Below are 26,919 nucleotides of genomic sequence, written 5' to 3'. Positions count from 1 at the left end.
TCATAACCTCACTAGAACTTTAGTACTGTATGGCAAATGAATCAATATAGGGCCACACTGACTTATGGGAATATTTATTAGACTAATTTCCAGGATGTAATAGTTTTTAAACGTGAGTGGGAGACTCCCTGGGCAGTTGACACTATTGCTCTTAAGCATTTTCATCCCTCCCCTGGAGCCAAATCATCCTCTTGATTTATTAAGTAATGAAGTGAACGAGATATGAAGTTAACTCTTGGAATGGGTCAGACCACATACAGAGTGAGAGCCATCTGAACACTTACTCTGCGATAGTACAGGCAGCCATGTCGCTTATTTTTCTGTCTCCATCCAGAAACAGGCTGCTGTTGCTCTTCCACGTTGTGCACTTAGTCCTCCACCATGATGCTAGGAGGATGGAGGGAGTTAGAACAGTTGGTCGTAAATTACGTTGTTCTTTTCAATTGATGAGTTCTGTCCCAGCTTGGACTGCAGAACTGGGGCAAATTCTAGGGATGTGACCTTGACAACCATTCTGGATTCTTTTCAGCTTGTAGATTTCAAAGATGTGGACAGGAGGTGTGGAGTGATGACAGCTACCACCTGACTTTGCAACCTCTGCTTTTCTTGGCTGATTGAAATGGCCAGGATGAGCCATGCTAGGGGAAATGATCATTATCTTCCTACATTCCCCTAGTCCAAAGAAGGCAGTTAAGGTGATCAATGAATTACATTATGATTTTATGGATCCATTTCCACTGGGCTTTTGGCCAGGATAAGGTAATGACACAACCTTCCGGACTCTCTGACAGGATTCAGGTTTGGTATTGTTTTACTGTAATTCCAGTTTTTCCTGTCAGATCATGTCCAGATGGCAGAACTGATTTTTGTTCCTACTATTCTGACCAGTTTTGTTTCCCTACTCTACATCAATTTTTTTCTAGAATTCTAGGGTCAAGTATCATTGCTGTGCTGATGATGCTCAGATCTATTGCTCCTTACTATCCAAGCTTTTGAATGTTGCCTAAGTTTTGATAATGGGTAAATGTTACTTTTGGTAAAAAAAGAAGGGGGGGGCTGGATTTTGGGATTGAGGTACATGCTGTTTTTGACAAGGTTGCAGTCCCAGTGAAAAAAGCAGGTTTGCTTTGATCCCTAGATCCCACTGGATTTGCAGATGGTGAGGAACACCTTTGCACAATTATGTTTACTGACACCTGCATCCCTTCCAGTGTTGGTTAAATTTTTACAAGTTATCCATGCCTTGGTTACATCCTGTTGTGATTATTGCAGCACACACTGTGGGCTGCCCTTGAAGTGTCTGAAAGTTCCAGTTAGTGCAAAATCCAGCAGGCAGGTTGCCAAATGATGCAAGGTGCGAAGTTCAAACAGTGCTGGCACTCAAAAGATCTGCACTGGTTGCCAGTTGCTTGTCAGGCACAATTTAAGGTGTTGCCATTAATTCTTAAAGTCCCAAGTGGCTTAGGGTCTCTCTCTCATTACAAACTCATTTGGTTGTTAAGATCGGAAGAACTCCCTTTAAAGATGCCCCACTGCCAGAGATGCATCATTTGGTCATGCAAAAGAGGGCATTTTCCTACATTGCTCCCAACTTTTGGTACGCACACTTCTTGCTTGTGCATTTATTCCTCTCTTGTTCTGTTTATAGTATCTGTAAGGATGCATTTATTTCACCAGGTTCTTCACTGTTAGATGATTTTTTTCCTGCCAATTTTAATTTGCATTTTTAATTTTCTTCTTTTAAACAACATTTTGTTAGCTGCTCTGAATGCCCAGTAGAGCAAAAGAGCAGTGCATCACTCAAATAAACAAATAGCATTTACTATAAATTTGCTTCTTCTTGAGAAGTGGACAAAGGGTAAGTCTATTTAAAACAGTGTATATTTCATAGGTTGATATTACCTTATTTTGTCTAAAAACAGCTTTTGAAAGCAATCAGTTCAGATGTTTCTCTAGTTGATTTGGCTTAGACAATTTATCCAAAAACAATTGGATTGTTTGAAACTAAGCTTCTGTAATTTCAGCATTCCATGCTGTTAAAATATGAATATCCACTTCCATAATAGGAGTTTAAGGCCTCTGCATAAAATATGTTTACATACAGGTCCTACTGAAGTCAAATATATTGAAATGAGCATATTGAAGACATGCTCCATACAGAGTTTTTAACTGTATGCCATGACTGAAAATAGGTTTAAGATCACACCATCCAATGCCAACACACTGGCTTTGAATATGAGAATGTGACTGTAGAACCCAAGACCCCAAGTTCTTGACATGACAGCTGTCTGACTGGACCTATGTTGGCTGAACTTTATACCTCTTGGTCCCTATTCAAATGTGACTGCCAACATACATTGAACAGGCACACCAGCTACATAGCATGGTGTGATTATGAACCCCCACTGGATATAGGCATTGTTGTTAAAGCCACATCTGCACATGGCTTGAATTATAACCATACATTTTAGAATTTGTACAGAAGCCTCAGAAAATGCTCTTTGGAAGTCCTAATGCTTCTGCTGAATGAACAGTAGCGCCCAGGAATCTTTTTACCACCAGTACAAAATACCAAGATGTATAAAATGTTCTGGCAGAAGCAGAAAAAAGCTGTTACATAAATAAAGTCTATTATCCTATATTCTGTGCTATACTGTATTATCAAAACGATGGATTAACTGTTTATGTAAATGCAGCTTATCTGCTCCTTAGATTCCTTTGTCTGAAATTGGCTATTAAGAGCTTCCTGAACTATAGTTGGTATTTGTTTGATTAGGAACACGGGCTGCTTTTATTTAAAAAGTGCCATTCAGTTATGCAGCTAAAATCTTACAGCCAAATTAAAAAACATGTACATGGTCTTCCAGAGGTATTTGTCTTTTATGGGCATTCACAGAATAGGCAACTAACCTAAATACAAATTCAGAATGAATTCTAGCAAGCTAGTTGTGATTTCAGAGGTACCTTGTAAGAGATCCTCTGAACTTCAAAGACAGACTGCTAAAAACGAACTGTTTTCTTCAAGCTACTTTTTTTTTTTTAAATCAGCTCACAACCAGATGCCTGGACTAAAGGGATACTCATTTGCATTAAGATCACCTCCGTTTTTTTTCTTTTATAATCAGTTCTTTTGTCCATGGATCACAAGCACTAAAGCAATTGTGTAACAGAAGTATATATTAGCATATATGACAGTTGTTAGGATAGATTAAGATGCAGGAACTTCAGAGTGCATGAAAGGTCATAAACCACCTGTGTGTGTGTAAGCGCTCAAAAAAATTAGGACAATTAATCTCAGCAATATAAAATATGCATCGTTCACTAGAGCTCCATTCTGTCTTTTTAAAAAGGTTTCATTGATTTTTAATTCAGTGGTGTAATATTTCAATGTAAGCATGTTCACTAATAAAAAGTATCCGAGATGCCAGAATATAGGGCATTATGAAAAGCATCAAATTGGAATCAGCGTGTGAAAATTTCTGCTTCACTACAGATAGCTGTCAACTTTAGCAGTGTTGCTTCTTCCTAAAACACAATACTTTTGTTTTGCTACTTTATATGGTGGTTTTGCTAGCAGTGACATACACAGAGTGAGGTAGGCAATGACCACACATTTCAAGTTACTTATAGGCCACCAATACTTTGCAACAGCCAATTCAATGTATATCTATGAATGAATTCAGTGGAACTTTTTCTTGTAACATGCATAAGACTGCAGCCTTAAGTTTCAACACCATGATCATGTATTTGCCACACTGAAGTGATGCATGGCATCAGAACATGTATATATTCATTAGACTCCAGAAGTCATGTACATTTCTATTATATTTATTAATGTTACAATGTTAACTTGCTCTGCCAACTATGCCCAAGAACTCAAGTGAATACAAAGGACAGCTTCATCTACCCTATCATACAGTATATTAAAACTTGATTCATGTGTAACAATTTTAATAAAATGTCAAAGCTGGAATTTAAAATTGTAAGTTTCACATAATCTTAGTTCTTCAGCTTTAATACCCTGCAAAGGCTTTGTTGGCAAATAGACAACATTCAGGAAAGATACACAACTCAATGGTGTCAGCTGTAAGTTTACTTCCAGTGATCTGAGCATCTAGTGGCCTGGTTCTGCATCTGTATAAAACACAACTACTTAGAAGAATATATCTCACAATTCTTAATAGGAATAAAACATTCTAAGCAGTTTGTTCTTCATTTAAAGCAATGATTTCATATCCTAACCAGTCCTTAATTGCAAAGTCATATTTTTATAAAGTACATATCTACCTCACAAGCAATACATTTGTGATGTCTAAATCCTGGCTCAAGACTCCAGAAAACAGCTGGACATTTGGAAAGACATATCAGCAGTGGCCATGTTAGATTCAGATTGGAAGAAAAATAAAGATTTTTTTTTTTTTTTTACCCAGGAAGCAAGAACCTCTTTGGGAGCTGGTCTGACTTCTATTCACAGTCAATGTCATACAGCACAATATAGCACAAACTAGTATTCAAATACTATAATAATAATATTTGCCCAAATAAATGGTTATATAACTGGTCAGGAGACTGATTTTTAACTGAAGTTGCCATTAATCTTTGGGCAGCAGGAGGAAAAAAATGCCATAAATGCAACAACTTATTCCCAAAATATATCCAAATTTCAAACAGTAAGAAACCACAACAATGGACATTTTTCACTACACATACCAGTACTTCCATCCTGCAAATATAATGGTGTGTGTGAGCAATAGCTGATACTTCCCAACAGATTGCTAAGGCTAAATATTCAGCATGAACTTCTCAAAAATAAGCCCCAGATATTACAGGAGCAAACATTTATTGACCACTGATCCAAAGAAAACCTAGCTGTTTGAGATCCATTAAAGAAAAAGAGAAGTATATATAGTTGCATATTCCATGCAGCTATTTGACTATATTGCAATTTCTCAAGCTTGGAGAGCTATTTCTCAAATGAAGAGTTTACACAGATGAAGCCAGTTAATATATAGACTAGCGTCCATAAGTTTTCTATCTGGATGTGTATTTATTTTCTGGTAACTAAATTAAAAGAAGTAAATTCAACACTATGCTGAATATTTTTTAAAAAAAATCTGTGTGCATTAGAGGTTCCTAGTAAATTATGGCTACATATGAAAGGATATAATAAATGGGGCACAGGACAAACTGCTCATTTAAGGTCACTTAAATTTGTCTTTTATATTATCAACTCAGATGGCTGACTTCTGCAGGATTTCTTAGAGGAATCCAGTAGAGCTGGTTTCGATTTTCAGATGGCCACCAAAGAGTTGTAACCTTTTCCAGAAGTTGTGATCCACATGGTATCCACAATGAGTGCAGCAAGTCTGAGGTAGTCAACCCTTACGAAGGCTCAGTATCTGAACATAAAAAAATTTGAAATAACCACTGGCTGCAGAGCAATCAAAACACTGGGAACTCTTGTTCAACCATTTACATTAATTTCCCTCATAATCCAAAGAAGAAAGCCAGGTGTACCAAATTAAGTATACTTCCAAAGTGCAGAAAAGCAATCACTTACGTCAAAGTAGTCTGCACTTGTTGCAGTAGATCCAGCAGAAACAAGACGGCATGTTCATAATTGGTGTGGTTTAGTTACCTTAAGAGTGGAAGTGTGTCAAATAACCATTCCTTAATTGTAATATGTGTGCAGCTTTACTGATCCCCAAGCACAGCATATTGGTTGTCTAGCTGAAGTTTAGTTGCCTGGGATTTTGAAACCTCATCCCTACCTCTAGTTTTGTGTTTTACTACTTCAAAGCTCTTCTCCATTTCTTTATCCCTAAGGGAAAATAAATGTAATCAGTAACTGTCTTAGACACACTTGCCCTTTAGCAATATTAATCAATGACACTAATTTAGTTGCAAAATTCTATGGCTAGGGCCCTAACAAAGCAGACCATAATCCAAAGAACTACTGCAGGCATAGCTAAGGGCTTGCAAATGCCACTGATGACATTTCTCTGAACAAGCCTCAGTGCCATGTCATAAACTGGTTTTGAAGTATTGGCGACGAACTGGATTCTGTTGTTCTACCATATAAATTCAAAACTCTTGAGAGCATTAGGGAGGCAGTTCACTGGATTGTGGCCACAAAAAGTTATCCCTACATCCCAAAAAGACTAACACTGCAACAGCATGTCAATAATTATGAATATATTAATGTCCTACTGAATGCAATATCCAGCAACTATTCCAAGGCATAGGCTAAATGCAAAGAACTGCACAACTATTTCTGTATGCTTGTGTTTTATGAACTGAAGTACCTCAAGCTGCATGGAAGCATCTACTGACCTGGGGTGCATATTTATAAGCAGTCTGACATGAGAAGACTGACATTCAAATAAAAACCCATCCAATATGTGGGGACTGCTAAAAGTCATTCTTATCACCTGACTTACAATTATAATTCCAAGGCTAGTAACAGATTGTGAAACAAATCTGGCAAATGCCATCTTTGTCTACATACTTTATTGTACAGATAGATGATTTTAGTTGAAATTACCACTTAAGTTGAAATTTGACAAACCTCCTAAAATTCAAATTCAAACCATTTACTCAATATCAATATGATATTCTACTGTGTACCAAGTCCCATAGAGGGCTATAATTTGATATTAGGAATGGGCACAGATCAAGTTATATAACATTGTCGCATCCCACCCCTCTGAGCAGTATTCTGTAAATCAAGAAACTGGGATTTTTTTAAAATTTCAATTTGAACTTCTGCAGATAAAATCCATGTGTTCCCTAGCTGTGCTTAAAACACACTTGCTTCCTCTAGTGCGTATCACATTATATACTTGTTTATGATCTGTGGATAAGATTATGAAACTCTGAAGAAATTGTTGGGTTGGGGGAAGAATGACTTTAAGGAAATCTTCTAGAATGCCATTGCCATACTTACTTTCTAGTGTCTACTTGCTTGGCAGTGGACTGCAATGATGGAAATTGTGTATCACTATAGATCTCTGGGGGTCCTTGTGGCACTTTTCGTGTCCTGCCTTCTCTTGCACCAGGTGGTCTATATACTCCACTGGATTGCACTGGCTCTGGATTTTCTGCAAAAAAGCATTTTTAAAAAACAGTAACAACAACCAGATGTAATTAGATAAAAGTTAAACGCAGTTTTTCAATTTAATAATATTTAATATTCAATCTACACTCAATACCCTGCCTGTATAAGCAAAGATTCCTCTGTATCAGGCAATCTATTACTTAAGCAAGTATTAAAAACAAAATAATATTTCCAAATCAGTATTCATTTCTAGCAAGAAATCATAGCTTTATTTCAAGATTATTCAAAATATTTTCATTTAATTTAAAAACGAGACAACATGGCTAATTCAGTAAACATTAGTTAATTAAAAGGAACATACAGCAAAACTCACCAATAATTTCAGCAACAGCTATTGGTGTAGGAACAGATCTATTCCAAGGACCAGATGATTTTTCCACACTTCCACCTGGTTCCTCACTATTATCCCTTGGTTCTTCTCTTTTTTCACTTTCTTCTTCATCTTTTTCACTGCCAGAAAAAAGGTGCTCTCACATTTATCACTTATATAAACAGGTTCATATTACAGTATACAAACTGTGTAACAAACTGTATACTGAGCATACATAGTGCTGAAAAGTGAACATCTCAAGTGTTCTATAAAAGGATAAAGGCTGATACTAACAATTAGAACCCAAGCATATAACTAAACTATAGGCTGCTAACTAACAAAGAGGCTGCAAAAATTTTAAGCATGAAAAAAAAACTTCAGTTTTTAATAATCACCAACTAAGATTAAATATTGAATAGTATTTTGTTCACCATACCAAGTATAGAAATATTAAAGGATTTAAGAATAGCAAGCATGCACATTGATGACAGTGATTGTTTTGAAGCAATACAAACCATCATGTGGCAAGTTTAGAGATGTGCCTTAATAGTTTTTCTTCATCTAGAATTTGCAAATAGTAATTGAACCAATTACAACCAGAACTATATATTTCAATACATATATATATACACTTTTAAGACAGTAATACCTAATTTGCATGGACTGAACTCTGAGACCACTGTAGTCAATTATTTCTTCCTGCTCAAATTCTTTCCAGTCATCCTCTTCCTGCAAGATGAAGATTGCATAAATTCATTATCAGTTCTTAATGAAGGGCAATCAGCACTGGAAGCTATGGAATGATGTGTCATAGTAAAAAAAAAAAAAAAAAGTCCTCCCAGGATTTAAATATTCCTAACTCTTCTGCTCCATCAGAAGCTGAACAGTGCCTATTTTATAACTATATAGTCCATTTCTAACATTCAGCATTCAACATATATCCCTTATTAACATGCATGACTAATTTATTCTCATGATACTAATTAAATGACTAAACCCAATAATCAGATCAGAATCAGAAAGAAAAAATGACCATGTTGCAATTCCACATTTTTCATTCAAAACTTATGCTATTTAGAGATCTTAGTATTGTTTCACATGGTAATTATTTTTAGCATTATACAAACTGGTTCTAATTGGTTCCGACTTTAAAATCAAAAATATTTAATGAAATCAAATTAGCACTTAAAACTGAATCATACTTCCAAGATAGTAAAAGCTCTCTACAGTATGCAATATAGCATATTATGTGGGTTTTCTGGCATTTAATCTCTTGTCCCCACTTCCCTAATTATTACATACTCCCTGGAGTTATAGAAAATAGCTTTGATTTGCCTAATCTACAGTTTTGCTTCAACTGGGAGAAGCAAAATCAAAACCTGTCAATCTCTTATAGCAAGTCTGTTTAGATGCAAATACTGTCTGTCTTTGAGATTATTACAAAATTATTATTTCTAGCCAACAACATGCTGTGAATTGACTATAAGGATAGTCAATTCATACATCTGAGCAGAAAACATAGAAGAAAGTATTTGCAAGTTAGGAACTATTTTGCTGCATTAAAATGACACATACATTTGGTCAATAGTCAATGCATTATAATGTCAAGATGGAATATATCTTCATTCACCATTAACAACTGTAGGCCACATCTATCTAACTGCTTTGCCAAGCTCCCCTCCCTCAAAAGAGTCAGCAGGAAATCAGGCTTCCCTAAATCTGCACCCTTATTGTGTATCCAGAATGGGTTGGTGCTGTACTGCTGTATAACAAGCAACATGTTAAGGGCTCCTAGTGTTGGTTCCTTTGTTGAAACTCCAGCTCTGCCCAACATCATCCACCACATGAAGTCTTCTTCGAATGGCATGAATAACTCTCTGGTTTCTCCATGCACTGCATTTTTTTTCTGTTTTGTTTCTCATTGTATCATTGACAGAACTTTTTTATATTCCTTATAACCAGGCCAGCACAACTTGTAGAGGGGAAAGGGCCACAAAGGAATAGCTGGTGCACCAATCAGTTATTCAGCGGCTAGCAGCACAGCAGCAGCAATGAGCTGGCAGTGTTGGTGAGGCCCGTTGGTGAGGTCCACAGCATGTCTTTTAGGGCAGAGCTGGCTGCAGCAAACTAGGCGGCTGATTCTTCCTGGCAACAGCAGCATTTGGCAACGGTGAATTTGTTGAGTTTTTAAAAAACTGGTGGACCGCACAAGGCTGGTTGGCCATAACTTAGAACCACACTGTTTAACCACTAGGTGGCTTCAAAGAGCTAGAATGTTTTGTTAACTCTTGGCTGCCATTTGGTGGTTGTCTAGTTCTGCACAACCAAGGCACAGCAGCCGAGTAGGTGTTGTTGAAGACTGCAGTTTGACAAAGGATTTTTTCTATGGGAGTTGTAAACTATCCTGAGAACATTATATGAGAAATGAGGAACCAGGTCTTCCTTGGGAGCAGCAGCCATTACGAAGACAATTCCCCACTATATAGACAGACTACAGAAGTACAAAAGGCAAATCCTTCAGTTACACTATTACATGCATTAATAGGGCGGTAATAAAATTTGACAAATAAATAAATAAAAGCTATAGATGGGCTAGTCAATTTCAGAGCTTTGCATTCTCAACGGTGACCAACCTATTAAAAAAAAGTGGCAGCAGAAGCCAGTTTCTGATCTGCCATGCAGCCAAACCAGCACTACAGAATAGGTGCCAAGTTCAGGGACCTGACAGAAACAGGTGGTCCTGCGGCAGACTGAGGATGAGCAGATCTTTCCCCATGACCCACGGATTGTCCAGATGGAATGTCTTGAGGTGGGATAAGATGGAAAACACTATTTCCAGACTGCAGCAACTAACACGGCTTTCAGGCTGTCTCAACTGCAAGCTGACAATGAGATACAGGTACTAAGATATGGACATATTCCCTGGGAACAGTTAGTGGGGGCCTTTTCACACTGGAGCAAAGAGACTGTGCAGATATGACCCCAGGAGGTCAAATTTAGATGAGCGCAAACAAAACTACCAAGAAGTTTGAGCTTTTATACTCTTCTCCTCTATACAGACAAGAGAGAAAACAAAGGATCTTTCCAGGTAAAGCATTAATTCTAGAAATAGTCCATCTCTAACAAAGAATTTTACAAAAGATCCAAACAATGCTTTTTTAAAATTGTAACACTGAAATACTTCATTATAAAAATATGGGGCAGGAGGAACACTTACATCATTTCCTACCAGAAGAACTCTGTCATTTCTGATTTATACATATCACTTTCTGAAACATACACTTTATTTCTAACCATGATTAGAAATCTTTGTTTATTCTAGTCAAAACTGTATTGTTAGAAAAAAAAATGGAAATGGAATCATACTCTCTTTCAGAAGGAAAGTTGTAAATGTAAAATTTAATAATCTTAAAATTTATATGGTAAAAGGCTCAAATACGAATTCTAACTCTTAGTCTTTACTTATTCATGCATCACACAAATCCATGATATATTTTGATAGATCTAACAGCTTTACAAAGAGTGTTAGACTATAAATCTCACAAATCACAATGACTAGGTTAATACAAGGTAAGTTGAAAGGAAATGAACCATGGATTAACTTGATGTATGAACGCAGATGAAGTCCAAGTCTGCCTAAAGTGAAAAACAGAAATACATTACACAGTCATTTTGGGGAAACTTGAAGAAACTGCCGAGCCCCAAACTTAAGCTCCTGCTTAAAAAGCAACTTAGAACAACCCCCTTATGAAAGAATAGTTTCAACGTTTGGGGGGGTGACTATAGAAAAAAAAAAAAGACAAAAATTCATGCGCTACTTGGAAAAACCACTAGGACATTTTTGTCCCTTTTTCATAATATTAGACCACAGGGTCATTCGCTGACATGGGACATTCCAGACAGACTCAGAGTATTTCTACTGCAGTATATACAGTTAAACTGTGGAATTTATTTCAGTTTGGTGTACTAATAGCCAACTTAGGTACTTTCAAAAAGGCTGAGACAAATTCACTGAGGGTAAGTTATCAATAACTATCAACCACAACTATATATTGCCTCTGGAATTAGAAGCAATACATTTTCTAACATCATTTGCTGGCTCCTACAACAGCCTCAACTTGCTCTTAAATGCTACCTAAGTTGACTTGACCAGGATTGAGGTGTCTCAATTGCCTACTCTCACTCCTAAGTGTAATTTTTTATGTGTTTCTCCCCAGGGGGAGGGGGACAGGTGAGCAATCACACTGGATCCTGAAGCTTAGCCTCTGTGTCTGTTCCAGGCACCCTGAACACAGTGCATCTTCTACTGCATGCAAGAGGAATATGATTCCTCATGACGAGAGGCCACACTGTCCTCAGAGTTCGGAAACACAAGCCACACATACTGGACTCTCTTTCATGGTATGGAGACAGCTTCTTAGGTGGCATGTCTCTCCTCTTGTGGCCATCAAAACCCTTGCTTCTTTCATAACTTGTTCACCTGGGGGGGTGTTGCAAAAATTAATAAATTGTTTTAGATTACAGTACCATAAACCTTGAGAACTAGTGGGCTATAGAAACAGAATAATGGACTAGATAAAATTTTGGTCTAATCTAATGGAGTAGTTCTTATTCATATCAAAACAAAGTGTGAAAACCTATTACTTTCTGAGATACTTAATCCATATTATGCAGTGAGTGCACTGTGATACACTTACATTCTTCAGTAGCTATTTTTGGAGGGAGACAAGACAAATCATAACAACTGTATACCACTCTCATACTGTTATATTTCAAGGCGAGTGCCCAATCTCATCCTGCCTCAATGGCAAAATACCCTTGTTCCCCAAGGCAGCAACTGAGAAAAATCGTTTCCCGTGCTTCCAAAGCTCAGGCAAGGCAAGTCTATAACAGTAAGATACAGGGTTCAAACAGAAAAGTCGTGAGTGTCCTGTGGGAAATTTGAGAGAAACCTGGACAAGCAAGACTGGGAAGGAGGCCAGTTCCCCTGTTTGGCCCAACAGTCGCCCCACGCACCGGCCTGTTTCCTACGGAATGGATTCCCATGGCCCCTAGCCCCGGCCCCACGTGTGAAGAAAGCTAAGGAACGGACTTCCACGCGCCCCACAGGAAGCCCAAGATGGCCTGGCTGAGCCGTAGCGACGCCCTCTACCGACAGGAAGCTACCAACGCCCACAGGAAGCAGTCAGGGAAAAGTTTCCTCCTCCTCCTCCCCCCCCCATTCCCCTCCACCCCAGTTCCTGGCCAACTGGAGCCCGTAACTCACCCAGTTCTGCCCGGCCGCTCCTCGGCCCCCTTACCTTGTTTGCTGCCTTGGCAGCGCCGGTGGCCGGGTTAGCATTAGAGGCGGCTCCATGGGCCCCTTCTGCTTGCCGGCTTCCCCCAGTCCCACCCACGGCAGCGGCGTTGGAAGAAGCGGCCGAGGAAGCCGCGGCAGTGGCACTTCCCCGGCTGCTTTTCTCTTTCCGTTTCTTTTTGTCTCGCTTCGCGAAAAAGTCGTCTAAGCTCCTCTCCTCGGTTTCAGCCATGACGGTGGCGGCGGTAGCTCCTCCTCGCACTCCGGTTCAGACCGGTTATGACTGATGGACTGACCAAGAGCGTCTCCCTCGCAAGGGCAGTTGGCGACCCCCAACCCTCAGTGGTTGCGGGGAGGGGAGCAAGGGCGGTGAGAGGTGACTTCCCCTCAGGTGAGAACTCGGCGCCACCCAGCAGCCTCGCGTGCGCCTTACGTTCGTCTGGTCCCCGCCGCTCCCGTTCTCGCGGGAGGCAGAAGGTCCAAGCTTAAACCGTCGCCGCCCGCGCGCCTTCTCTCCTGCTCCTGCCTCGGCTCAGTCCGTTCGCAAGAGAGCAGAGGAGCTTCCGCTCTCCACGTTGGTGACCACCACTTGTCACAGCCGAAGGCGGAGGTTGGGAAGAAGAGAGGGAGGGGCGCCGTCAAGAAGCAGAGCTTTTCTAACGTGGTACTCAAAGCGACGCCTTATTGGGCATCGGAGCGGGAAGGAGGGAGAGCGCATGCACTTGTTTCTCCGCCGACCAACCCGCTGAAAGAAACGAAGCGTCTTGGTGCCAATCAGAAGGCGCGGGGGGGGCACAGACGCTCGCGTAGCTAAGCGAGTGCCGGCAGCAGCGAACGTTAGGAATTGCTGCTGGTGAATGATTTAGTGTGCGGGCGTGAGGAGGGGAGGGGCGTAGAATTTTGAGAATCAAGCGATTCGTTAGCGTGAAGTGGGCGGGGCTTGGTGAGGGCATGCGCCGTGAGGCGGGAAAGGAGACTGCGCAATTCGACTTTGCTTCTGGTGGCTTCTCTCTCCGAAGCGTGGATGAAGGTGGAAAAGAAAGGCCGTGGAAGTCTGGCCGGTTACACCGGAGGTTCCTCCTCTTAGTTACCTTCTCGACCTAAGTTTGGAGCCGTCTGTAGTCAGAGGGGAAGAGCCCTTCTAGCTGCTATTCCTCATGTTTGTTCTCATTTCTGTATTCCACAGGAAAGCTCCGTTTAGAATTACGAGCAAAATGGATGAAAAGGTTTTGCTCCAAATCATTGGCAGTTTTAAGGTCTTGTTACAATGAACATCTATAAGGCCAGAACATTGAGATCCTGTCATGATGTAGGGGCAAAGCTTAGTCGTTCCATATATTAATAAAAAAATATTATTCATGTTGCTTTGAATGTATTTTAGTACACTCAGTATAAAACCTTGTTTATGATTGCAAAAGTTTTTTTCTTTTCTTTTACAATTTATATTCATTTAAAACTTTTATTAGCTAAGGTTGAGTTTCATTGCAAGCTGGAGTTGCAGCATGCTATCTGAAGTAAGATTGGGGTGCCACCCATGAAATACATTTGTGAACATTATTCTGATCTGCCATTATAAAAATCAGTTTACTCTTTTATTCTTTTGACCATCACAGTTGCAAAATGGAAACAGAAGAGAGAAATAATTAAAAATACTATGCAACTCTATCTGTAAATGGACCTATTTAGTTTCATAACATCACAGATCTCTTTACTTGGAAGTGTGGCTTAAAATAATAAAAGGACTTCCTATCAGATTAAGAAATGTAATATTCCCCCCCCCAAAAAAGGTGGAAGATACTGTGAATACTCTGGGCACTGAGTTTGACCTAAAAGAGTTAGGATTTGAAGTGCCTAATTCCTGGAAGAACTCTCTATTTTCACATGATCCTTTCTAGATTTTGGCCAACATTTTTGAAATGTTCCAGGGAATTCTCTTTCAGGTCAAACAAATTGAGATGAAATACACATCTGATTTGATGCTCTTATTTTTTAAAATAGGATTGTACAAAACCCACTGTTCTGTGAGTGGAACATTCTGGAATTCTCCAGAGCATTTTGCTCCTGGAATAGTACATTTTGCATATCTCTACTTTTAAAACTCACAGCATCTGTGGAGAGGGAAGGATGCTAAATTGGACTAGGATCATGAAAGGGGAAATCATTCACCTCCTTGCACAATCTGAATCCTCACTCTCCTGCAAAACTACTTGCTCTACAGGAGAAAATATATAGGACTATACTGGATCTCTATTATTTCTTAATTAAAATAAAAACCAGCTTGACTGTGTGTGGGTAGGGAATTTAAATTAGAAAACTGGCAATTGGGACAGAGGTAAAACCATTTTCAGTACTGGTGTACGATCCAGTATGCCTTCTCAAACAGTTTTTAAGCTTTTTTAACAAAGTTGTCTTTGGCTCGGTCGATAGTCTAAGATACACACTTGCTAATTTAGGGCTCTGATGAGTCCATTGTTCAATATTGAACAGAAAGGGTAGCCTAGAAAACATCTCACATTCTTGTAGAGTGCAGTTGGTAATAAAAAGACAAATTGAACTCCAAAGAACCTTATAAGGTTAGCTTAAATATTTCTAGAATGTGGTACACAAAGCTTGTTCCACAAAAACACAATTTAGATTATGTCAGTCTTATTCTTCAGTTGTGCCTTTAGTTACATGTGAAAGATTGCAGAATTGTTTTAGTTGCTCAGTATTTTTTAAAAAATTGGACAACAGTAATTGAACCTGATATTTTATTCTATTAATTATGATACTTTTTATGCAAAGCAATCATGTAGGGTGCTTAGTATAATTGGGCAAACTGGCCTGCTTAGGTTGCCAAATCAAGTTGAATAAGACTTTATTGTCATGTTTTCCATGAACACTTGCCAATAAGATCTTTTCCTTTGAATGACAATAGCTGTCTTCTGATGACAAAGAGATCAGCTGAAAGTTAAATGCAAAAAGTGCTGTTATTATTTCCTAAAGGAGAAGAAATTGTTAACAATTTGTTAACAAAACAAAACAATGTTTTGATTAATGTGGCAAGAGAAAATAAGAAAATTACATAGACATATATATTGTATATATCAGCTCTGCATTTGCACAGGAGTTAGCAAACTTCTCAAGTATGGGGTACCATTATACAATCTTATTCAAGACAGATGCCATTTTTTTAAAAATTAAAACACAATTGAATTCTTCCAAGATTTTTATGATCTCACTTTCAAGATTTTGTGTACACTTTTCTCACAAGTGTTCCCTCTTGAAATTTCTCAAGATCTTATGCAGGACCATTGGAAATTTACCAGATGTGGTCATCTCACCAAGTATCATTCATTAGAAACTATTTTGAAGATCCATTGAGATCATCAGGGATGTCTCAGGAGCCATGTGCTCTTATACTCATGTAAATGATTAGTAAGAGCTATCTGACTTTTGGCAAATCAATTATCCATAAACAGTGAGGATGATCACCTAATTTGAGGCAAGGAACAATACTTCTACTATATATTTTTTTAAATCTACAAGGGCTGAAGGTGGGTATGATAAGTGATAAAACATTGTCATCAGAGTGGGCCAAACTATTCCCCCCATTTTTAGAGGGATGGAGTACTAAAGAATTTAAATGAATGTCTTAAGCACTGTGGGAGACACCACCGATTTTGCCCAATATTGCCCTTTCCACCCCCCAAAAAAAAAATCTGGAAAAAATGCAGTGCAGAAAATTGATAGTTTTCTACAGTATTGAATTTCAGCAGTGCAGTCTAGGAATGTTCTGAGGGCTGCAAAATGGGTGCTGAGGGGGTTAGCTGAAGCTCCTAAGTATTATTACTGGGCTTAAGAGATCCAAGGTAGTATCAAGGTAGTTTTTTTCAGTTCAGAAAATTTCATTGTTTTGGGGTTGCAGTTTGAAATTGCAGTACTCTGGGGTATATGTTTAAAATACATGTTTGCTCAACAGCCAAATCCTGCTGAGGATTTATCTCAATTCCATTCAGAGAGCTGTACTACTGGCCCATTTTTAAAAAAAATATTTAGGCTGAACAGCTATGAACAGATATCTTTAATTATTACTGCTCTCTGAAGATAAAAATATGACTATGCATTTTCTGCTTGACTTAGAATTTGGCTAGCTTCTAACAATGGAAAATGAATAAATGATTACTATAATGAAAACAGGCATTTTGTCTGAATAAATGTTAAAACATAAATGAAGTTGCTAAACTGGACTTGATACTTTTTATTTACAGAGCAGGTAATTGCAAATGCAACATGCTACTAATGTATTAAAATTAGAATATTTTAATTTTCTAATTTTAGTTTTAATTTTAAGTGCCACCTTAAAATTGCCAGATGAGTAAAGGATTTTCTTACCATGCTCTTCTTGATAAAAAGTACAGAGGAAAGCACAACTACTAATTACTATATATCTGAGCTAAGAATGTAGTCTATTTGAATGTGGCCTATTCCAATCTGGTGCCTTCTAGATTTATTGGGAACACTAGTTGGCATTGTAGTCTGACAGTTTGGCAGCTGTCTACTGTTTTTTGCTCTGACCAAAGAAAACAGTATTGTAAGCTTGGCTTTGAACAAACAAACTGAACCATTAGCTGACAATGTTTAGAATCTAGAGAGACATCAAGTTAGTGAAAGCTCATATATGAATAAAGTATCCATTTCCATTTGGTAAGTATTATTTGGGGTAGGTTCTTTATTACTAACTGTACTGCTTGGGTTTTCTTGTGCAGAAATCCAATTCTTGGAGCAAACATAGAAAGATCTTAAAAAGGGGATAAGGACTCCAAAAGAGGGCAAGACCCCTTGATATGGCATCTGAGTTTGGCTGCTTTCTCCACACTGCGATTTTCCTTCTTGAATAAGGTGCAAAAAAAGGGTAGCCTTGGGGGAAAGGCTTTGCTTGAGATCCCAAGTATTGGAGGGGATCACCTGGTTTGGGAGGAGGTCCTCATCCCTCCTGTGGTACAAGTGCAGGTGGAAGGAGTATGTTGGGCAATCCAGGAATTTCTTACTGTTTTGTATGAATGTAACCCATGACTTTAGGAACATTCAGCTTTTTTTCCCCTCAGAATCAACTCACACTGATTTCCCCCCCTTTCCTTGGGCCTAGGAATGCTGCTATGTAGATTCAAGGCACAATTCATCACTCATGAAACGAAATACCTGCTTGCTTTCTCTAGAAGGCAGTGATACGCAGCAATGTCTGTCTCAAGTTGTGTTTTAATGGACAGTAAAGTCCCATGATTTCTTTGCTGCTGCTCAGTTTCTACTTGGATTTCTCTTGCTTCTGTTTCCAGTTTGGCAATGACAGAGCCCAAATTCTGAAGCTCTATATCATGCCAGTGCTTGGCATCATAAAGAGAGTTTTCTAAGCCTCTCTTCTGCAAAGACAAAAGAATTCATAGAACGTTGAACACAGAATCATTTCTATTTGTCTTTAGAGACATGGTGTTATTAAATCTACACATACTAGTTTTGAAAATATAGAATCCTTCCCTCAGATACTTTAGAATTTCTGGAAGAAAAATACATTGATGTATCATTGCTGCAAAATATCTCCTATGCACAGACTAAAGAATTCCAGTCAGAGATGATTTGACCATCAAAATACATGCTAATCAGGACTATTTAAATAGTGCTGATGTTGCTTCCCTAAATATTTTTGGTAAAAAGGTCAAAAGTATTTTCTGGATGATATCAGCATTATGTCCATTGTTTTTTAATCCATTCAGTCGTGTCCAGTTCTCGGAGACTGCCTGGACATGTCCCTGTGGTTTTCTTGGTGAGGTTTTTCAGACGTGGTTTGCCATTGTCTCCTTCCTAGGGCTGAGAGAAGGTGACTGGCCCAATATCGCCCAGCTGGCTTTGTGCCTAAGGCTGGACTAGAACTCATGGTCTCCCAGTTTCTGTCTTGATGCCTTAACCACTACACCAAACTGGCTCTCACGTCCATATTATCACAGTGTATACCTAAATACTGTTATTGTTTCAGGTTAAAAGTGGATAATTTAGTAATGATGGTAATAATTTCTGTTTTATCAGAAAGCATTTTTCAGTTAATGATTTGGGAAAACTGATAGAAAGTATTGTTTGACAGTAAACAGTTTAGAGCTGGACAGCTGTTTATTAGGAACTGATAGTCTGGAAGCCCCCAGACTATCTTTTGGGGCCATTTGATGTATTGAGAACATGTTGTGGGTACTCAAAAGAAAATGGCCATTGTGAGGGTGGGGGGATCCTGTTCATAAAATGGCTGCTCTGCTGTAATAAATATGACCAAAAGAGAGAATTGTGCATTTTCATAATGGAATGGAAAGATGGTGATTTGTAAAATGTAGTAGCCTTTTAACATAAAGTTTTATATCTTTAGCCAAGGGGTGCCTGCTATTTTCCAGTTAATTTGAAAAGGCCTCTGGAAGAGATCAGTCCAGACCTCTAATAAGAGCTGGGTGCTTGGGAGAGGGAAAAAAATCATTTTTGTTCTGGTCTAATGCCAATATGCACCTCCTTATAGATTACTCTTGAAAGAAGATGGCCTTTTCTAGTAGAAAGATGGTACCACAGACAACTGAGAGAGTTTGAGTTCAAGGGAAAAGTGGCTAAGTTCACATATCACACGAATCTAGGGTTTAGTGAGTTACGTTTGTTGAATAAGTGGCTGATTTTGCACATAGCATTAAGCTACAAGCCACAGTTTATAAACCATAACAGCAGGGTTCTGTAATGGAATGTGAGAATGACCTTGGAAGACAGGGGTGGGGTGGGGAACAGATGCTGCCTAGGGAACAATCAGATAAAAGGGGAAGAAGGTTGCAACTGTGTAACGGGAAGAGAAAGAAGCTTAGGAAGGATCCACCCTAACTTATCAGGTAGTAAAAAGAGACTGTGAGAGATTTGTACTTTCAGACTTGCAAGATTCTATTAAGTAGCCTTACAATCAAGTAGAATTAGTTCATCTTGTGTTTCCTGTCTGATCTACTTGGGAGGCTGACAGGTTCACACAACATGCCAAGTCAAAATAAAGCCAACCACATATTGATGTAGTGCAATATGTGAACCAGGTCAGTGATTTTTGCAAGAAAGAGATGCCTGGTCCCTTACTTACCAGTGTTTTCAGTGATTCAGTCTCTACTTGCAGGCTTTGAATTTTGCAAGCTGTTTCATGAAACTCTGCCCTTAGGGACTCAGCCAGCTCTGCCTCTTGCGTTTGTACAGCAGGCACTGTTTCTGTGGATTGCTGATAACACATAACAGTGATAAACAGAAAAACATTGTTTTCACTTCCCAGTCTCTTCTACATAGGCATATTATAGGTATATTAGAGAAAATTTAAAGGAAGATTGCTGAGGTCTTGGATCCATCTTCTTAATTATTTATGTAAATAAACATGATTCTTGAATAGAAACACTGTCAGAAGAAAATGGAAAGAAAAGTTATTGCTAATGAGCTAATTAGTGCTTCAGATTGTTAGGAAGAAGTGCTGAGTTTGTGTGTGCAAACACAGCACCTATGACCCATTAAAGCAGCTCTGTCTTGTTTTCAGGATTGTGGCTGTTCTAATGAGTTACAGACAGGCTACATTAATGCATTTTGAAGCATCTCTTCCTAATAAAATCAGAAGCATTGCACAGCTCTAATAATGAATAATATTACATTAAAATGTAGAAGAAGCAAACAAAATGGGTTGGATCTAGATTACACTTGTTTCACTTCAGTCCTAGTAAAACTGATGAAACTGAAGTGAAATTAACTTGACCCATAAATGTATATAGTAAGTATGACTATTTTAGTCAGAAGCCAACCCAGTGAACACGCAGTTACTGTACATTTCTTAAGCCAATCTCTTTGGCTTCAATAGCAGCCAGCTTTTTGTCCTCATCTGTTCTAGCCTACTTTAGAGACATGCGAAGACCCAGCTCTCTGGAAAAGGCTTTAATGTTGGAAAAGTTGGAAGGAAAGGGAAGAAGAGGATGACCAGCAGCAAGGTGGATGGACTCCGTTAACAGTGGCAATGAGTGCACCATTGGGAGACTTGGAAGAACAGGTTAGGGATAGAGCATCATGGAGAAAATCTGTGTGGTTGCTAGGAGTTGAAAACAACTTGATGGCACATAATCATTCTACTGATGAACAATTCTGGAGAACTCAGAAGCATGCCACACTGTTTTTGGCCTTGGGACTAGCCTGATAAAGTGATTACTATAATATTTTCAAAAAATTTTTTGTGACCACTCACATTTGCTTTTGGTATTTCCATTATTTTATCTAAGGATGGCTATTGTTCCATACGGCAGTTTGATTTTATATTTTGATAAACAGAGGAGCAGCAATTGCTTGCTGGTTTCTTCATCCCAGCAGAGTTATAGATAATCCTAGTTGCAATCTGCAACTACCAAAGCATCCAACAGAGCCTAATTTGAATGTCTACAACTTCCTCCTTTACCCACCAAGTCAGGGACATCTGCAATGAGAGTTAAAAGTCAAAATGGTAGCTGCAACCATGTGATTGAAGGCTTGTCCCTTTTTTTATATGTGTTGCATGTGTCATGAGTAAGGATGGCGAGCAGGGGGCTCTCACCCAGACTGTCAAGCGCATGCGTAGCACTGAGGAACTGTTCAGCCATTCAAAGAGACACAGATCGGGACCGCCTTAACCTTTGGGGTTTATATGGCTGGGTTTTCCCACGCTTTCTCAGTTTGTTAGGATTCTTGTTAAGTACTACTAATAAATATTAGAGACCAAGTCCTCGCCTCAGTGTGTTTCCTGGTAATCAGGACAGCATGACTTCTTTGTCCCCTTCTGCAGAGCCCCTGGACCAAATGCAAATCCTGTGGCTCTGATATCTTTTACTCTATTCTGCTGCATTATTTGTTTTATTTACTATTTTTCTTGAAGAGTTCTGGAGAATTCAGAAGCTTGTATACTACTTGATGATGTTTGACCAACCTAAAAGGATTTTTGAAGTTAATTCTTACAGCTGATTTTAGCTTGTTCCATGCTTACCTTAGCATGGGGTAAGATGCCAGCCTCAGCATGGTTTTGTTCAATACTTTTCTCCCAGTGAATCTGGATTTTCTTCAAAATGTCATCCAGGCTAGTTCCAATGGGGGTTTCTGACTCTTCCAGTGGTGATAAAGCAAGCTGTTTGTAAAGCATTTTGATATCCTGAAAATAAAGTTGTTACACATAGATGACAAATTGATGTAAATAAATAAAATAATCCTTATCAGAAAAAGTGAAGCACCTATTGTAATTCAAGCCAGAGGGTTTATTTTATTTGATGCAACTTTGTCATTATGCAATTCATTTGCCTCTGTAGTAGTTTGTTGAAAGAGCGCTTATTCCTCATCCTGTATTTCATAATATCTGCTAGAATTTAATAGAAACATAAAATCTTCCCATTGTGGGTATAAGTGGTGACAGTGTGAATATATTTTTCTTGGGAACAAGCAGTGTTCAAGAGTGTCTTAAAATGAATGGTTTACAAAATCATTTACTTCTGTTGGTTTTATGAAACAGTCACCTCAGTACACTGCCATAAACTCAGATAGTCTGCATTGTTTTGAAAGTTTATATTTAAATCCAGTACCTGGTTACATTTTAGATGTTCATAAGTACATTAAAAAAACCATCCTGGTACACGTTGAAAGCCTATCTAATCTACTGCTGTTCCCATAAAGGATAGCCAGATCTCTCTGGGAACCCCAAAAGTGTTTGGATTCCACAGCCTCTATTCAGTGCCATGATACTAAGGCAATCCTATTATACACCTGATAGTGAGTATATACTGCTAGTACCCATTGCTTATTCTCCATGATGTTCTGTGAAAAATCAGGAACAAGCTTGAGGACATGTCTCCTTTTCTCCTCTATTTACAGTTTATAGCAGTTCAATTTCTAAGGCAGCACCCAGAAATTTCAAACATGAACACAAAAGAAAGTAGAGGCTTCATAGCTTCTACTTCCGAAGTGTTTTTCAAATACTGATTTTAACACTGTACACTAGACTTTCATCCATGTGGGCAATTGTACAGAAATGAAATGAGAATCCAAAGATTATAACATTGCAAGCAAGAAAGAAAGATTGCTTATTGATGGTGTTAAAATTCTGGTACCAAATGATCCTTATCAAATGTAAAATAAAGTCCATCTCTATCCTATGTTCAGATAGAAGCAGAATACATATGCTTTGTTTCTCAGACTTGATTTACCTCTTCATGATTCTTTGACAATACAGCTAGTTCTTTCTTCATGTTTTCTATCTGATTCTCCAGGTCTACTTTAGTAAAATTGGCATGATCGATTACTTTATAGAGAGAGTTAATTTCATCTTCCACTGCCTTTCGGAATGGTTGCTCATTTTCATACCTGCAGTATAAATGGGCAATATGTCAAAATAATGTCACAAGGTTTAGACTTGTGGCACGTAGAATTACCTCTTTGCACTCTACTGATGGAAGAGGGTTGGGTTCTTTAGTTCCAGTTCCTCAACTGTTATTTCCAGTACAGCTCCTCTGATTTATAAATATTGAAATAAATATTAGTTTTTTCTTTTAATTTGGAAGGCTTACCTGTCTTTAACATCTTCAGCACATGCTTGAATATTCTCTGTTTGCAACATGAGGCGGGCATTTTCCAGGACTGCGTCCCCAACCTAGAACAGTTCAAAGAGTCAAATATAAACAATACAGTGTGTATCCAGAAGTGACACTTGTGGAACTCAGTGCTAGAATAACATCATGGCTCAATTGGTGTTTGTATAGACATGTCTTTAATGTTTTCCTGGGGACAGTGTGGAGGGGAAAAATGGGTGGATCTTCATAGTGAACCTCTGAGGAAAGATGACTTGCCACATGGCACTGTTGCCACTATGAATTATTTAAAACAGCTTTTATATACCCTACATATTGCAAGCATGTTTACTGCACACTGTATTTTCAATGAGATGTAATTTCCTCTTATTATATAATACCTAAGTGATGACTGCAGACCCCAAAATGTAAAAAAGAAAAACTTTTAAATAAATGTTGACACATCTCACAAAATTTTGGCCCTTTCACAGCAAACCTGCATGAAATCTTATGAGTCAGAGCCCCCTCCCTCCGTTCGTTTGTTTCGATCTCATGGAATGTGTTTGTGAGTATGTCTTAAATGATTGTGGTCATTTCATACACACCACCATCAGCTTTTTTGGTATGTTTACCATTGGTAAATGAATGGATAGCCCAGTGATGGTGAACCTATGACACGTGTGTCAAAAGTGACATGCCATGACGTTTTGGGTGACATGCCAGCATTTACCAACAACTGTTCTCCCTGTTTGAGTTACTAAAGAAACTGAACGAACAAAAGGCACTGCAACTCCCCCCACCCGCCTATCCTCCCCCCATCTCTGCCCTTTTGGCTACCCTGCACCCTACCTTGTGGGGCAGCAAGCAGTTCTGGGGCTGTTTGCAATGCCCTGGGAAGCCACAGCCACCCCAGCGTGGTCGCAGCCACCGCCGCCCTCGCCACCTCCGAGCCCCCAGCTGCCCAGCCCTCCACCGCCCCAGTTCACCTGGCTGTCTTCTTGCTCCCTCTTGCACAAAGCCAGTGCCTGCAGGAGCCACTTGTAATTTGCAAGGGCTTCTCCAGGAACTGGCTTTGCGCAAGGGAGTTGTTGTTATTGTTGCCCCTTCGCGCAAAGCCGGTTCCTGGAGAAGCCACTTGCAAGTTGTGTGGAACTTCGGAAAAGTTGGTGTGGGAAACGGAGAGAAAGCAGCTGGGGAGCGAATGAAAATCACTATTAAAAGTAGGGTAATTTTTAGTGCACTATTCTAAGCCCAATTATCAGTGTGCATATTGTTTTCTCTATTGTAAGTAACTTATTTTTCTTTTCTTTTTTTCACGTTATACTTCTGCATAATTGCAGTTTTCCTCCTGTTTGGTTAATGAAACTTTTTAATAATGAAACTGGTTTAATAATGAATCTTTTTCATTATTATTATTTTACATGTGTCTGAGTTTGTTTTACTCGTATTTCATTTTTGTAATTATTTAACATTTCTTTATATAATAGCACCACATATGATTAGATTGTATTTTTTTTTAAATAAATGAATATGTAAAGAATTGTTTCTCTTTTGTTAGGGGGGGTGACATGCCAGCAGAATCAAGTTAGGCATTTCCCAAATTTTTGACACGCTGAGCCCAAAAGGTTCCCCATCACTGGAATAGCCAATAACATATGTTCCTGAATATTGTACTTTCATGACTATTTTAAGGTAGCTTTCAAAAGCAGAAAATCAGCTTTGAAAGCAGTTGTGTGAGACTTGAAAACAAGGCTTCCATATGCTGTGAGCACTTCTTTCAAAAGCTGCTTTGCATAATAGTCCCTGAGCTTCACTGATTAGTGAAGCCATCACAGAATTTTTTTAATTATTTTTTTTCCTTTCGCATCAAAAGAAAGGGAAAGATAGAGGATTATGCTTGGTGTACATAAAATAGATTTTTTTAAAAGGAGAATTCATTTTATAAAAAGGAGAAAATACCCATATTTGTAAACAATTACAAGCTTCTATGTCAGAAAACATACTAAATATACAAATCTACTTCAACATGAATGTTGAAATGTCTCTATTCTCTAAACAAAATAATCATCTTTCTTCCTTTCATGTTTTCTTGTAAAACCACCCAGAATCGTGGGGAGTCAGGTGATGTACTAAATGAGTGAATGAATACTCATAGATCCTCTATGGTAATGCTCAAACATAATTTGAAACTTGCAAAACACAGTGTAAACAGTAGCATTTACTTTTCTGAAGGTTACAATTAAAATGTATTCTGTGGAAGAAATGTACTGTAGTGTGAGTTTGCGCTTAAGTAGCCTCATCAGAATCTCTTGGCTGAACAAGTGATTCGTTTTTTTGTTGTTGTTACCATAAAGCATCATACTTACTTGATGGTAAATGGCTGCCCAGCTCTCCCTCAGAGATCCCCATTTACTGTCACTGGAAGATTTCTTGTTCAGGTAAGCACGGATATGTCCTTCAAGTTCCTGGTTGACCTGTTCCAAAGTTTTCACCTTTTCAATGTAATCCACCAAGCATCTGTTCATATTCTCATAAGATAGGCTTCGTTCCTTTTCCAGTCCTTGGGATAGTGGTATGGTTGTACAAGAACTATGAAGACCTTGTAAGAAGACACTGCTTATCCCCAGAGCTCTGCGGGATATCCGGGTGCCCAGGCTGCTCACACTTTCCATAGGTACAATACCTACGTAAGCAGCAGATGGTCTTAAAAGACTTCCTCCTCTGCTAATACTAAGCCTGTGGCTGATGGGCACTGACCTTTCCTCAGTAGAAGTTGAGGATTCATGTTCCACAAAGGATCCCCTGCTTCTTGATAAGGACATACTTTACCACAGAAGGTTTGTACTAAATGAATTCGCTCTCCTTTCCCTGCCCTTCTGATGTTGCACACATTCATAGAAATCTGCCAAAGTGCTCTCTCCTAAATTTCTGGGACGTTTCTCATTGTTAGGGGCTGCCTACCTCAGGCATATTCGTTAGAACAATTGTTGGGGCCATTTCACTTGGTCAGCAATCTATTTCATGAGAAATCTGCTAGAAGAACACCATGCGGCAAGGACAATGCAGTTCAGGGTCGTTATAGACGGGGAGAAAGAATCGTTTACACATTTAAACATTCAATTGCTCTCAGTTTTAGCCAGCGTAAATAGTTTCGCTAGAGTCAGGTTTTCAGTTTTACTGTGCTGCTCCCCCAGCAGTCAGTCAATTGTTTGACAGGGTGCAAGGGACTGTTTGGTACAGGGGAGGCCGGCAGCTGTGGCCTTGAAACTGCTATGGATTGCTGCTTGCTTAAGGGGAAAAGCACATCTATAAAACCAGAAGAGCTAAGAATGACAGCCTATCTCACTCATGGGCCATGAGATAAAGGCAATGGACATGATAGAATGATAAAACGTGCAAGGAACATTCATACCATCGTTAGAAGTGAGAAAGACCCAGGATAGAGGGTGGAAACAAGGTGGATTGTGAAACTAGTACTCTTGTCTATCAAGTGCATACTGATCGCATATTATTTAGTGATGGACCAACTCTGAAAGCTCACTTCACAGAAATATTTTTAGCCCAGGACTGAGCACAGTATTCAGTGAATATGTGGCAGAACCTGGCT

At 38.9% G+C, this 26,919-nt stretch overlaps 2 protein-coding genes across 5 annotated transcripts; both read right to left on the bottom strand.

The window, feature by feature from the left end:
* Positions 1–3,812: 3,812 nt before the first annotated feature.
* On the bottom strand, positions 3,813–13,415 carry CDV3 (CDV3 homolog). 4 transcript variants are annotated; one of them, XR_010067973.1, is made up of 6 exons: positions 12,728–13,415; positions 8,077–8,156; positions 7,431–7,567; positions 6,947–7,100; positions 5,561–5,821; positions 3,813–5,399 (listed from the first exon to the last, which is right to left on the bottom strand). XR_010067973.1 is itself a non-coding variant. In XM_063303997.1 (5 exons), the coding sequence occupies exons 1-5, from the start codon at positions 12,953–12,955 to the stop codon at positions 5,695–5,697; spliced, it is 726 nt and encodes a 241-aa protein (XP_063160067.1). In that variant the 5' UTR covers positions 12,956–13,415; the 3' UTR covers positions 3,813–5,694. The 4 variants fall into 4 exon arrangements, 3 of the variants coding, with proteins under 3 accessions (XP_063160067.1, XP_063160069.1, XP_063160068.1); XM_063303997.1 differs by having other exon boundaries at positions 3,813–5,821; XM_063303999.1 differs by having other exon boundaries at positions 3,813–5,821; positions 13,157–13,408.
* Positions 13,416–15,459: 2,044 nt separating this feature from the next.
* BFSP2 (beaded filament structural protein 2) lies at positions 15,460–26,590 on the bottom strand. The gene is made up of 7 exons (XM_063303994.1): positions 25,679–26,590; positions 23,313–23,395; positions 22,953–23,109; positions 21,746–21,907; positions 19,847–19,978; positions 17,905–18,122; positions 15,460–15,666 (listed from the first exon to the last, which is right to left on the bottom strand). Exons 1-7 carry the CDS (start codon positions 26,132–26,134, stop codon positions 15,663–15,665), a joined length of 1,212 nt encoding a protein of 403 aa, XP_063160064.1. The 5' UTR covers positions 26,135–26,590; the 3' UTR covers positions 15,460–15,662.
* Positions 26,591–26,919: the final 329 nt, after the last annotated feature.

The sequence above is a fragment of the Candoia aspera genome, chromosome 4 (genome assembly GCF_035149785.1).
Source record: "Candoia aspera isolate rCanAsp1 chromosome 4, rCanAsp1.hap2, whole genome shotgun sequence".
Classification (NCBI taxonomy): Eukaryota; Metazoa; Chordata; class Lepidosauria; order Squamata; family Boidae; genus Candoia; species Candoia aspera.
This window is presented reverse-complemented; position numbering and strand designations above follow the sequence as displayed.